This window comes from Medicago truncatula, chromosome 4 (genome assembly GCF_003473485.1).
Source record: "Medicago truncatula cultivar Jemalong A17 chromosome 4, MtrunA17r5.0-ANR, whole genome shotgun sequence".
Taxonomy (NCBI): domain Eukaryota; kingdom Viridiplantae; phylum Streptophyta; class Magnoliopsida; order Fabales; family Fabaceae; genus Medicago; species Medicago truncatula.
Genome location: NC_053045.1, coordinates 55,015,502 through 55,028,322, shown reverse-complemented (window position 1 = coordinate 55,028,322; position 12,821 = coordinate 55,015,502). Strand labels below are relative to the sequence as shown.

The 12,821-nt window shown below is 35.7% G+C and overlaps 4 protein-coding genes across 4 annotated transcripts; 1 reads left to right on the top strand and 3 right to left on the bottom strand.

The window, feature by feature from the left end:
* Nucleotides 1–370: 370 nt before the first annotated feature.
* LOC112420944 (uncharacterized) lies at nt 371–1,255 on the bottom strand. The gene has a single exon (XM_024780792.1). The coding sequence runs from the start codon at nt 1,253–1,255 to the stop codon at nt 371–373; it is 885 nt and encodes a 294-aa protein (XP_024636560.1).
* A 488-nt stretch (nt 1,256–1,743) lies between these two features.
* Nucleotides 1,744–2,613, bottom strand: LOC112420943 (glutathione S-transferase T3). Its single transcript, XM_039832816.1, has one exon. The coding sequence runs from the start codon at nt 2,611–2,613 to the stop codon at nt 1,744–1,746; it is 870 nt and encodes a 289-aa protein (XP_039688750.1).
* Nucleotides 2,614–6,010: 3,397 nt separating this feature from the next.
* On the top strand, nt 6,011–7,762 carry LOC11440655 (broad specificity amino-acid racemase RacX). Its single transcript, XM_003609235.4, has one exon. The coding sequence runs from the start codon at nt 6,340–6,342 to the stop codon at nt 7,339–7,341; it is 1,002 nt and encodes a 333-aa protein (XP_003609283.2). The 5' UTR covers nt 6,011–6,339; the 3' UTR covers nt 7,342–7,762.
* Nucleotides 7,763–8,675: 913 nt separating this feature from the next.
* On the bottom strand, nt 8,676–12,207 carry LOC11437729 (nudix hydrolase 19, chloroplastic). Its single transcript, XM_003609234.4, has 6 exons — nt 11,620–12,207; nt 10,834–10,974; nt 10,632–10,736; nt 10,383–10,482; nt 9,954–10,046; nt 8,676–9,260 (listed from the first exon to the last, which is right to left on the bottom strand). Exons 1-6 carry the CDS (start codon nt 12,085–12,087, stop codon nt 9,016–9,018), a joined length of 1,152 nt encoding a protein of 383 aa, XP_003609282.1. The 5' UTR covers nt 12,088–12,207; the 3' UTR covers nt 8,676–9,015.
* Between the last annotated feature and the right edge of the window lie 614 nt (nt 12,208–12,821).

Here is a 12,821-nt window from a genome sequence, read left to right as displayed (position 1 = left end):
TCCATATGTGCTTCACTAGATCTGCTTACAATTCGTGATGAACATTTGGATCACGCAACTCGGATCTAGCACGCACATGATTTGCAAAAGTGGGTAACACCTCGGTCGAGTATGGTTGCTGTGTACTAGATCCACTTCCCTCAGATTGCTCAAAATCGGTCCAACGTTGAGCATATGTATCTCGTTCATCCTCAACAATCATATTATGTAATATGATGCATGACCTCATGATTATACCCAAATCAGCTATGTCCCACAAGCGAGCTGGTTCACGGATGATTTTAAATCGAGCTTGAAGCACTCCAAAAGCACGTTCGATGTCCTTCCGACAGCTCTCTTGATGTTTTGCAAATAACTTATCGGGTTCACTTTAAGGAAGCCTAATTGATTTGACGAAAGTTGGGTAAGAAGGGTAGATACCATCAGCTAGATAGTATGTCATATTATAGGGACGTTGATTCACAAAGTAATTCACCCTTGGAGTCTTTCCCTGTTCCACATCATCGAACACTGGTGACCGGTCTAGAACGTTTATATCGTTCAACGTTCCCGGACATCCAAAAAAGGCATGCCAGATCCATAGATCATGAGAGGCAACTGCTTCAAGAATAACTGTGGTGGTTCCCTTATCCCCCCTGGTGAATTGACCTTCCCATGCTTTAGGACAATTTTTCCACTCCCAGTGCATGCAGTCAATACTCCCGATCATCCCTGGGAACCCCCGCATTTCACTAACATGTAGTATTCTTTGAAGGTCATCTTGGGTTGGTGCTCTCAGATACACTTGCTCATACAGTCGTATGATTCCTTTACAGAATCTACGTAAGCACTCCAATGCTGTAGTACCTCCTATTTTGATGTATTCATCTACCGCATCTGCTGCCACACCATATGCTAACATTCGCATTGCTGTGGTACATTTTGCTAACGGTGATATACCTTCTTTGTTGGCGGCATCAACTCGCTGGGTGAAGTAGTTATCACTACTTGAAAGGTCTCCAACGATTCGAAGGAAGACATGTTTTTGCATCCGGTACCGACGACGAAACATTGCATCGTCATATGTAGGCTCATTGGCAAAGTAGTCGGCAATGAGTCTTTGGTTTGCCCCTGCATGATCTCTATTTAAATATTTTCTACTACGAGATCCACTACCTTCCTCTATTTGTTTTCGACGCTGAATAAATCGGTTGACCATATACGTGTCTTCAGCATCACGTTTTTGGAAGTAGGCTTCCAAATCAAAAGGATCCATTGATAGGTTTTTTGGAAGAAGATATGAATGAGATTTGTGAAATTGAAAGTAGATATGAATGAGATTTGTGAAATTGGAAGTAGATTTTAATGAGACTTGTGAAATTGAAAGTAGATATGAGTCCCTATATATAAGTACATTGTGTGGTGGACACTGACGGATTTGAAATAAGTTATAGTAGGTGAAATAATGGGCACACAGTGGACATAATTATTAAAGCAAATAAGTCACGGGGACTAGACAACACTGACAATTATTAAAGTAAACATTGGGGACTAGACAACACTCTGATAATTATTAAAGCAAATAGTGAGGACTAGACAAAACTCTGATAATTATTAAAGCAAACAGTGAGGACTAGATAAAACTCTGATAATTATTAAAGCAAACACTACGGACTAGACAACACTGACAAATATTAAAGCAAACAGTCGGGACTAGACAACACTGATAATGTTGACTGAATACAAACAAATATTTGATTAAAATTAATTTTCAAACAGCTCACGCTCCAACTTCTCCAACAGCTCCTTCTTCCGGTCATCGACATGCTCTTCGTCCCTTAACTTTAGATACATTTTCATTTTTTTAGCTTGAGTCTTTTCTTGCAGCAACTTGTTTTTCTGTTGTTTCACCAAAGTTAACTCTTTCAATTGTTCAATCTCTTGCTCTTTTAATTCTTTGAATTGAACCCATTCCTTTTCCACCTTCTCCAATGTCTCGCCCTTGCTTTTCATTTTACCTTTTTTTTTAGCTGCCTCCCTACCCATTGGACGAGCACTAGATCCTACAGAGTCCTCGTGAGATCTCCTAGATCCACTACTTCCTGACCCAACATTTCCTCCCATCAGACTACCATAACGTGGTTGATTACGGAGAGCGTGCCATTCTTCATTCAAAGTAAATTGAATATTCTTCCCACCTGCAAATAATTCCTGCGCTTTTGTCAAAACATCATCTTCCGACCAACCGCTTCCTTGCATACGCTTAGCGCTTTCATAAGCACCAATCCATTTATTTATTATTTTGCTCATATAATTAAAACAGTTTCGGCAGGCAACTAGATCGCGGGGAGAATCGAATGAGCAATACTCATTACAATACTCAGCAATTTTACCCCAATATGTTTCTCCTCTCTGGTTTCTCCCGACAACACTACTTGTTCCATATTTAATCCATGCACTAATTAGAACCAAATTTTGTTGAGTGTTCCATGTTGGTTCCTTACTTCTCTTGCTCTTAGGAGTTGAATCTTCTGGAGTGACTTCATCAGCAACTGCCATGCCACCAGGAGTTATTTGTGTTGAAAATTCAGGATATTGGGTTGCATCAACACTAGGAAAATTTTCATTCCCCATTGGCATATAACCATTAAACGGGGGTGTTTGAGATGGATATCTCATCATAGATCCATAATATGGATGAAATTTTGGAACAGAGGATGACTGGTTGAAATTTGGTGGAAAACCAAAATTAGGTATGTTTTGAGGACGTTGGTTGAAAAATTGATTTGGATTTGGATAATTGTTGGGATTTTCGTAGTTAAATGGGTAATTAGAATAATTTTGGTTGTTGAAATGGTTATTATTGGGATCCATTTCACTAAAAATAAGATTAAAACTTCACTTAGTTTGCTAATAGAAAGATAATAATAAGAAGAAGATAGTGAAAAACTTGGTTTTTTTTTCTGTGTCCAAATCAAATGAACCAAGTCTCTATTTATAGAGAAAAAAAAATCATGAATTTTGGTATAATTTTTTTTTTTAAAAAAATTAATTTACAACGAAATAATTGAGGTTAAATTATGAAAATGATAAGAATCCGGACAACCAATTAAAACGCGCCACGTGTCATTATCTATCCAAAAAACCATTCTCTCTCCGCACGTCTGACAGCCCACGCGCCTTGTCTGCGCGTGTAACGCACGCGCCCGTTTTGGGCCAATTTCGCGTCGCCACGTGTCCAGCCTGGCAGAGTTAAATGGTGTTGAATCGGTTCACCTTCCCTCTCTTCTCTTCCCTCATTCAACACACTTTAAACACACCATTGGAGGCAAAATTGGTGTTGAATGGCTCATTAAATACACCATTGTAAGTGGTTTGAGGAGAGATCATATCTCTAATTCACTTCTTTGTGTTTGTATCTAGAGGTAGAAAACTACTTTGGTAGGGGCCAATAATAATATCTAAGATAGGTATGAGGCGGAGGACAAGAATCTTAGTGGTAATCTTATAAACAATGTTGCAAAGGCAATTCGGTCTAAAGTCTCAGTAAGTTTTGGAGGTTCACTCATGGGGATGAGAGCAATAAGAGTATCATAGAGGGTCTGGTCGAAATAACCTCTTTGAAAGGCTCTTTTGACGATTTGAAAAATGTTTTTTCCTACTATATGCCACTGCTTTGGTGATGGGTTTCAAGATAGTGTAGAGAAATATCGACGAGTAAATAATTAGTAATTAATCGTAACTACTAATTAATAACAAGATCAATAGTTAATTGTAGGAGTAACTTTAATTACACTTACTCTTGGAGTCAATATATATCTCCATTAAATTAGAAAAAAAATTAGTATCTCAATTTTTAATATTGTTTAAGAAATATTGAAGCTGATTGTTAAACAAGTATGACGCTGATTTGGAGCATGCTGTCATTCAAATTTCAAAGTATGAAATCTTTTCTTTTTTCCTTAATTTAAGTGTTTTTTTTAGGGAGTTTAATTTCAGTGTTGTTTTGTCTTGTTTCATTTTCTTTTAGTCAATTATGCCTGCTTCTATGTCCACCAATGCTAATATAGGTGGGATAATTTAATTTCTTAAAAGAAAAAAACTTATATGATTAATAACTAAATTTGTCAGACATCTTTGAGATTCGAACATTAACTATGAGTAATATTTAATCAACCTGAAACTGTTTTTTTTTAATAGTAAGTTCTTTTTATCAAGTTGAGGTCTTTTGTGTGCTAGTTTCATCAAATTGAGTTATGACACAAGATTGATTGATGGGTGGGATTGTATTATTGAGTGTATCCAATGATCCAATCCAAGATGAGAAATGATATTTGTACAACCACTTTATTACAATTTTTTAACAACTTTCTCTCTCATACTCACATTATATTCTTATTCTCTCTTTTCCTTTTTCTCTCTCCATTGTTTTGGACCAATAAGAAGAGAGAAAATGAAAGTTGTCCCAAATGATCGTACATATATCACTACTCATCCAAGATATTGTTCGAGAGGGTGTCTAATTATATTATTCCGAGTGTATCCAATGGTCTGCAGGTAGATGATGACACATTTCCAGTGCCCAGTGTATTATAGACACGATGACTTATTTGGATGTCAATTCATTCCAGACAATCCTAGTACACATCCTTCTCATGATGGATAGTTCCTTTCCTTCACCCTATAACTAGAAGCTTCATGCAGTAGACATTATTGAATTGAATCATTCAAAACAATAATCAAATTCCCAACCTTAAAGTCATGTGGGTTGGCTTAAGTGACTTCTCTCAATAATTTGAAGGTTAAGCTTAAACTGAGACACAAAATGAATTTAAAGGACTTCAAGTGTAACTTCCTAACATCACTTTTTTCTTTTTTTGTTGAAGCATTTTTACTGTAAAATTTAAAATTACTCATTCCAAATAAAACAATTTGCAATTGTAAAGTACGTTGGAAGCACTAACAATATAATAAGATTCACAAATCACTATTATAACTATAATTTAATTTGTCAAAAAAAAAAACTATAATTTAATTTTTTTTAAATCTTAAATGAACCAATTTAGTTTATTATTCAATCACACATACTTTTTTTTTTTTTTTTTTGGAGTGAAACACATATATTTATAATGCTATTTGAACAACCATATGAGACAACTTATTTTTTCTCTCTTTTCATTGGTCAAAAACAATTGAGAAAGAAAAATGAAGAGGGAGAGTAAGAGAATAATGTGAGTATGAGAGAGAAAGTTGTCAAAAAGTTGTGAGAAAGTGATTGTAAAAATATCATTTCTGATTTATCAGTGATGATAGTTAACAAATATATATAGTAATGCCAAGTGGGGACAACCACTGAGCACAAGACAAACAATCCTTCCATTCTTTAATTTTTTACAAACAAAGGTTATTTCATAGGCTAGTGCACATGAAACAGAAAACTAAGGAAAGAAACAAAATGGTATCTAATAATTCAGTGAGACAAACAAACAAACCACAGTGACATCACATATCACAAGTAGCCGAAGGTAATAATAAAGTTAACAATAATTTTATGGACGGACCAATGGACCATAATATCACATTCACCATCTTCTGAGAGATATACATTGGTAATTCCTTGACCCTTAGAGATAATTAATAAATAACTTTTAGCAAATAATTAATAACTAATACACAGTAAACTTAATGAGGCTAGACAGGAACCCTCCAAAGAACATAGATGACAATTATGTAAGGTCTTGACAGTATTGGAGGACCACTTTGCTACTTATATACCTTTCTGCATCTTAGGTGCCACATTATTGTAAAATGAAATATTATATATATATATATATATATATATATATATATATATATATTTATCATGAAGCATGACACATTAGATTGAAGACATGTCCGACATATGACACACAATATGTGTCGGTATCCGATGCTAACACGATACAATTTCTTCCATTTTTAAAAAAATGATTAGCAGCGTCTGTGTCATTGTCAATGTTGTGTCTGTGCAAGTGTTTCATAGGTTAGTATCACAGTTTTGTTTGTTGCTATCTAGCATCCTTTGGGGTTATTTGAACTTTTATTGCTCTTTAGTCAGAGATCCTGTTGTGGGGAATCTGGCACAGAAACTGATGTCAGCTAGTGTACTACTTTCTTCACGGTTCATTGGAAGCATATCACTCAAACCCATCAAATCCCCATCAACAGTTCTGGATTTTAGTGAACCAACAACAAAACTTTCATGTGCACCTGTTAACTTTCCACTGGTGGGGATTACTAGGTTGCTGGAAAAAAAGAATATATATAGATTTTCAAGAATCATTCATGAAAAAGAATCTTATATACACCTGATTGCTAGAGATGCTAGAAAGAGGCATGTTGATGTCCATACAGACGCTGAATCATCCTCAATTTCTGTTTGGTGTTGCCTTTAGAAACAGAACTCAGACTCAATACAGAACAAGATCATCAAATTCAAGTATATCTTCAGTTTTTCTTACTGATGAGAGTGGAAACTACGAGGAACCAGGCAATGGTACTTCCCTGATGAGAGGTCACATATCTTCCGCATCATGCATCAAACTAAGCCAACAAAATACTATTGGTGTTATAGGAGGAGTATCAGTTCTATCAACTCTTGTTTTCTTGGAAAAGCTAGCTTGTTGGAGTTCAAGAAACGGTAAAGAATGTCCACCTTTTGTTGTCTGCAGTGATCCTGTGTTAAGCAAGGCGCTTTCATTACGTGGTTCTTTTCCTTCTACGAGAACCAGAATAGATCACATCGAATTGAATCAGGAGCTGATGATTCAGAATTTGCGGCACAAGATAAACGTTCTTCAGCAATCTGGAGCTCGCGGTCTGGCCTTGCCTTGTCATCTGTCACATGCTTGGCACAAAGAGATTTCGAAGGATAGTTCTCTACCTTTTCTTCATGTTGGTGACTGTGTTGCCATGGAACTCAAGAATGCTAAGATGAAGCCAATTCATGCTACAAGTACCGTGCGGATTGGACTGCTCACTACAGATTCATCCTTTGTAGTTTGTTATTACAAGGAAAAGCTTCAAAGTCAGGGTTTTGAAGTAGTGTTGCTAGACAAAGCGACTGAGGAACATATACTAGTTCCTGCTGTGGATGCTTTGCAGAGAAAAGACATAGAAGGTGCAAGGAATTTGCTGAGAATTGCAATCCATGTTCTTTTGGTAAGGGGAGTGAATGTGGTGATTCTGGCATCTGATGATTTGCTAGGGATTCTCCCTCACAATGATCCTCTTCTTAAGAAATGTATAGATCCTATGGATGCTTTGGCTAGGTCAATTATAAATTGGGCAGAAACAACAGCAAAGGTACCTGGGAGATTTTAGTTTTCATTTTTTCTATTTCTCTCCAAAATCTTGGCATTATAATTGGAGCACTCATGTAAAAAAAAGCAGCTCCATGTGAATGGACTCAAATACTTTCCAATACATATATCTCTCAATTCCTCTCTTTCCCTCCATCATCTATCCATCCTCAAATTCGGATCCTCTGCAGCTGGCTTTATGGTGTAGCCTGTCTATGGTTATTCTATATGAAAGTGTTGCAGATTTAAGGATTGATTTTATTTGTTACCTAGTCATGTTTAGTTTTTACTTATCTGTTGTTACTCTAATGAGAGTTAAGTTAGTTGTTTAGCCTATCAGTTAGTATTATTTTACTTCTGTGTTTTTCTGTTAGGTAGTTAGGGTGGTTATCCACCTCTTCACTCTTGTATATGTATATTCACTTTTCCATTCATTCAATGAAGTAATAAGAATTATTTAAAATTTTGTCAAAAAAAAAAGTATTATTTAAATTGACAAACTGGCCACCAAAAGCGATGTCTTATTCACTCCTATGAGTGGTAACAATTATGAATCCTGAAGCAGATTAATGAAACACACAATCCTTACCAAGAAGTTGAAATTCATTAGAAGATGACCCTCTCTTAACTTTTTGATGCTTGGAAAAGGTGTAATGGAATTCTCATTTTGTGGATATTTGGAACCGTTGCACTGAAAAATCGCAGAGCACTGTGCACGCTGAAAGTGCCTATGATCTTTGGCATAATCTGAAAGATTATTTTTCGAACTTGATGTCAGCTATTTTACAAGAATTACATTCTTTTCCCCAAGGTGAGAAAAATGTAAACAGGTACTTCAATCAGTTGAAGGTTATTTGGGAATATCTCGAAACCATAAGGTCTCTTAACATACCGCCCTCATGACATAAGGTCTGAATATGTGTTTATAAGTGGGGGTAGTTCTTAGCCGGTTTTATAAGGTTGGGGAAATTTTTTAACAAGGACGACGCTGAGGAAGGACATCGAATGGCTCTCAAGTCATTTTCGTATTAGGTTCTGCATATAATAATTATTCTCAGATGGATGGAGGGATGTGCTATTTTCAGTGTTTCTTAGATATAGCAGGATGACACAAACTTTGAAATACTACATCATTTGCTAATAATGATAAAGCTGGAAAATGTTAGAGACTTGAGAATGTAATGAGCAACTATCAACTTTCTTCCACAACAGAAGATGCGTCCATTTTTACATAAACGTTATATCCCACTGAACAAGCAAGTAAATTGCATGACCTACAATTTTCCCGATAAGATAGGTAGTATAAGAGTGAATTACTACCCTAAAAATATGCTGCTAAGATGAGAATAAGATTAATCAGTTACATGGTTGACACAGCAACAAAATGTAACCATAACAGATATCAGTATCTCATATAATATATTAGTAAGTTCATTGACAATATAGAAGATGTACATGAAAAAAATAGTGTTAAATCAAAAAGTCGAGCTCTCGAAATCAGGAGTGTAATCTTCAAAACAATGTCGAGAAGAGAACTTTACATCAACAGAAAAATAATACATGACACTAATAAGATAACTTTATTCCCAACGCGGCCTTGGAAAATGAAGTTCAGCCACCCTTAAGAATCAATAGGTTTTATTTTGGTGCATGTGGACTCAATAAGTTGTTTTGAAATGCATCATTTACAGTGTATTTACAGTGTATTTTGATCTGAGAAGGCCCAAGAGGAAATAAGGTGATGGGCTATGGCAAAAGGTCCGGGAACAAATATTGGAGCAAGTTCACCACTTTCCACGTTGAAATCTGCAGCCAAACTCCTACTCTTTTCTACTCCCTTACACATTTGTTCTACCTTTGTTGCTGCTGTTCTTTGGGCTTTCTTGTATTCAGCCATCATCAATGCTTTTCTTATATCTTCTCTACTGAACCACTGAGCATCTAGATAAGAAAGTTGTACAATCAGCTTATAAAAAAGGCAAAGGAAATGGGAAATGCAGTGTGTGGAGGAAGCAAAGCTCTGAGATGTTAACTCACTACATACTATTTTTTATTATAAAAATATGCCAACAAAATAGTGAGGACTGCAAACGTAAGTGAGGGAAAATAGACTTTGAAGCACTGACACGGACACCATGTAAGACACTGACCCTGGCACTGTTAATAATTAGAAGTAATAGAATATAATCAAATGTGCTGGACACATTCAATCTGAAGTGCCAGTACTCTGCAGACTACAAATGTTGAACTGTCTTTATTTTCTCAAGAGTTCGTCTATTATTTTCTGTTCTTCCCACTCTTTTTCTCAGTGTCTCCAGAAACAAAGAAAAGTTTATCAGATGCCACAGTTTCTCATGATATATGACCAACAACTTGCGGCATATAAAGGGAAATAACCAAATAATCTGCATAGGTTCATAACTAAAAAGAAATTACTTGCTCACACCACATAAGTGTATTGGCTTCAATCTAGCCATTGCCCATTCCACAAACATACACGTAATGTATGTAACTCTGTCTCACTCAAAAATATAGTTAACTCACCACTTGAAGTCATTTATGTAAATAAAGGAAGAAAATAAAGCATGAGCTGGTTAATAGGTGAATGTGATTAAATGTAGGAGTTCAACCTACCTTCTAACTCTTTCTTGTCGACAGTTATTTCGCGTGATTTCGCATATGCAAAGAATCCAACCATCAGCTGGTATGGAACGCTGTTTGGTCCAACTAGCAACAAAAGCCAAGATAGAAACGATAACATTAACAAACAAGAAGGGAAAATGTATTCATAAAATTAAACAAGAAAAATAGTATAATACACATCTAATTGTGTTAATTCATCATGACATTAAACTATGTTAACCTATACTGTGTTAGTTCATCTAATTATATGAAGGAAAAGAAAAACAATCAACCCATAAACAAGGTATACAAGCTGAGTTCAAGCTTCATATTTTCTATCAGACAAATACTAACTCAACTCCACAATCACAATTCATATGTCTCTCAAAAACAAACAACAGGGAATTAATAAAATTATAAAAGCATAGAGTTAAATTATACCAGGCCATGGCTGAGAACTGTGATATACAACTTCTCCCACTTCAATACCACTCTCTTCCCAAGTTTCTCTTCTTACAGCTTCCTCCAAGCTTTCTCCTTGCTAGATGCAACAAGAGGATACACACTAATAAAGTTTTTTATATACACGGAGAAAGGGGAAAGACAAAAAAGTGAAAAACAAGTACTAAAGCAACAAAATTCTTGAGTTCCTAAAAAATGAGAATGTCTTAAAATTGGTCAAGACAGCACCTCTGTGAAACCAGATAAGCAGCTCCACAATCGAGAAATAAGCTTTGGCCGTGTACCCAAGAGAACAGAGTCATTCTCTCTATCAATTACAAGCATAATTACCACCTAGTACATAAAGAAAGAAAGCAAAACACTTTATCACAAAAACACACTGATGATCATCCATTAAAAAAATCAACACATAGAACAGAAGACAACAAACTGGATCAAGACGTGGATATATCCTTTTCTTGCAAGAATCATTCGAACATTGCTTCCGTCTCCCAGCTTCCATTGAAACAGTTTTCGCACCACAATGTCCACAAAATTGTGAAGTCTTGTGCCATTCTAGCAGTGCCTTGGCCTGTCCAGGCAATACAAGTAATAATTAGGAAGTTGCATTGATATTCATAGACTAAACTAAAGCACATAAACTTCATAGAGTAAATAGACAATTTTTGTGAATTGACGAATGCATTCCCAAAATTGTAAACTATCATTAAAAATAGTCTCTCCGTTAACTTCTAACATTAGAGACAATGATACGACACAGTAACTAAAAATGTCACATTGCACATTGATCTCACATCAATGCCAGCTCACTGTATGGACTAATTTGCCTGTGAAATTCAGGCCATCTTAGGAACAAATAATTGCAACTGTGTAGGAATTAATTGATGACAAATTAGTCTACGAGATCTATATCTTATAGGCAAAGTGAGATCGACACGGAGGAATAGCATATTTAGTTAGCATATCACATCAAAGTGTCTAGTGGTAAAAGTTAACAGAAATACTATTTTGCCAACACTTCACCACAATTTTACTGATGTATATTCTAATCCACAAAAATCATGGACTATTCGGACTAATGCTTACAGTTTCAAGGACTAATTTGTCGATTTACTCATTTCATAAAAAACTAATATTTAACACCAAGATAAGTAGATAACTAAAAAAACACTACTTCAAAGTTTGATTTATCATGTTAGCAAGATAACTAACTTACATTACCAGCAATAGTCAAGTTTTCCATTGCTTTCAAATCCTCCCAATCAGTGGCCACCATGAGAGTCCGGAGCTCTACAAAACTCAACTCCATCTCCTTGTCAGTACCCAATTCAGGTACCTTATCAGAAACATCGATAGCCCAGTAAACGTTATCTTCCTCTACACTCGAACCCAAGTAGACAAACGAGTCTCCATTCAACTGGGCACCGGAGTTTTCAAAAATACCTCTGAGGTCATCCAAATTGATCCAACCCAGATGCCAAATCGGCGGAGAGTCACCGAAACCGGCAGTGGAAGAAGCTAAAGGCCTTCCATTTCTGAAAGGAAGTACCTTGAAATTCGGGGAAGAAGAAGAGTGATCGTTTTGTAGAATTGTTGTGTTGAGGGATTGGAGAGCTGCTGCGGAGGGTAGAATTGAGCGTAGAGGGTTGCCGGCAAAGGCATTAAAGTTAAAGTTTATGGACATGGTGGTTACTGGTTGAGGAAGCTTGCAGAAGAAGAAAGGTTTTTGGAAAACGGATTGTAAAGGAAGAAAGGTGCAGATGAGCTGCTTTGTTTTGATTTTTCAGCAAGGTGGGAAGGAAGGATGAAGAGACCAAAAAGTTTGTTGGTCACTGCCTCTCTGGTAGTGACACGTGTCCCATTTTTGGGTCCCAATAAAAATCAACCGTATCGTAGGAGTATGTGAAAAAAAATTAGAAGACAAAAACCTAACTCAACTAACTTAATAAAGGCAAAATTAGATATTTGTTCAAAAATTAGTCAATTTGGTCCCCTCAAACTTGGTTAACTTGTGGGGTTGACTTATAACTTGAATTAGTGGTATTATTAAGATTTTAGGTTTGATTCTTTGTCGATGTCAATTTCGATGAGCCAGTTTGACTTCTTAAAAAATATATAATTTTTGTGTTTCGTTTTGGTCCTATAACTTATAAATCATTCATTTTGATCCCATAACTTCTATATCATTCATTTTGGTCCTCTTAAATATGCTTCCGTCATTCAATTTAGTATATTCTTGATTTTGGAACTCGACCAAATTGAATAGTGAAAACATATTTAAAAAGACAAAATTGATTGATAGAAGCATTTTAGATATTTGAGGTTAAAATTACAAGTAGACTAAATTGAATGATAAGTATATTTAAGGGATCAAAATGAACGATTTAGAAGTTAAGTAAACAAAATAAAACACAAATT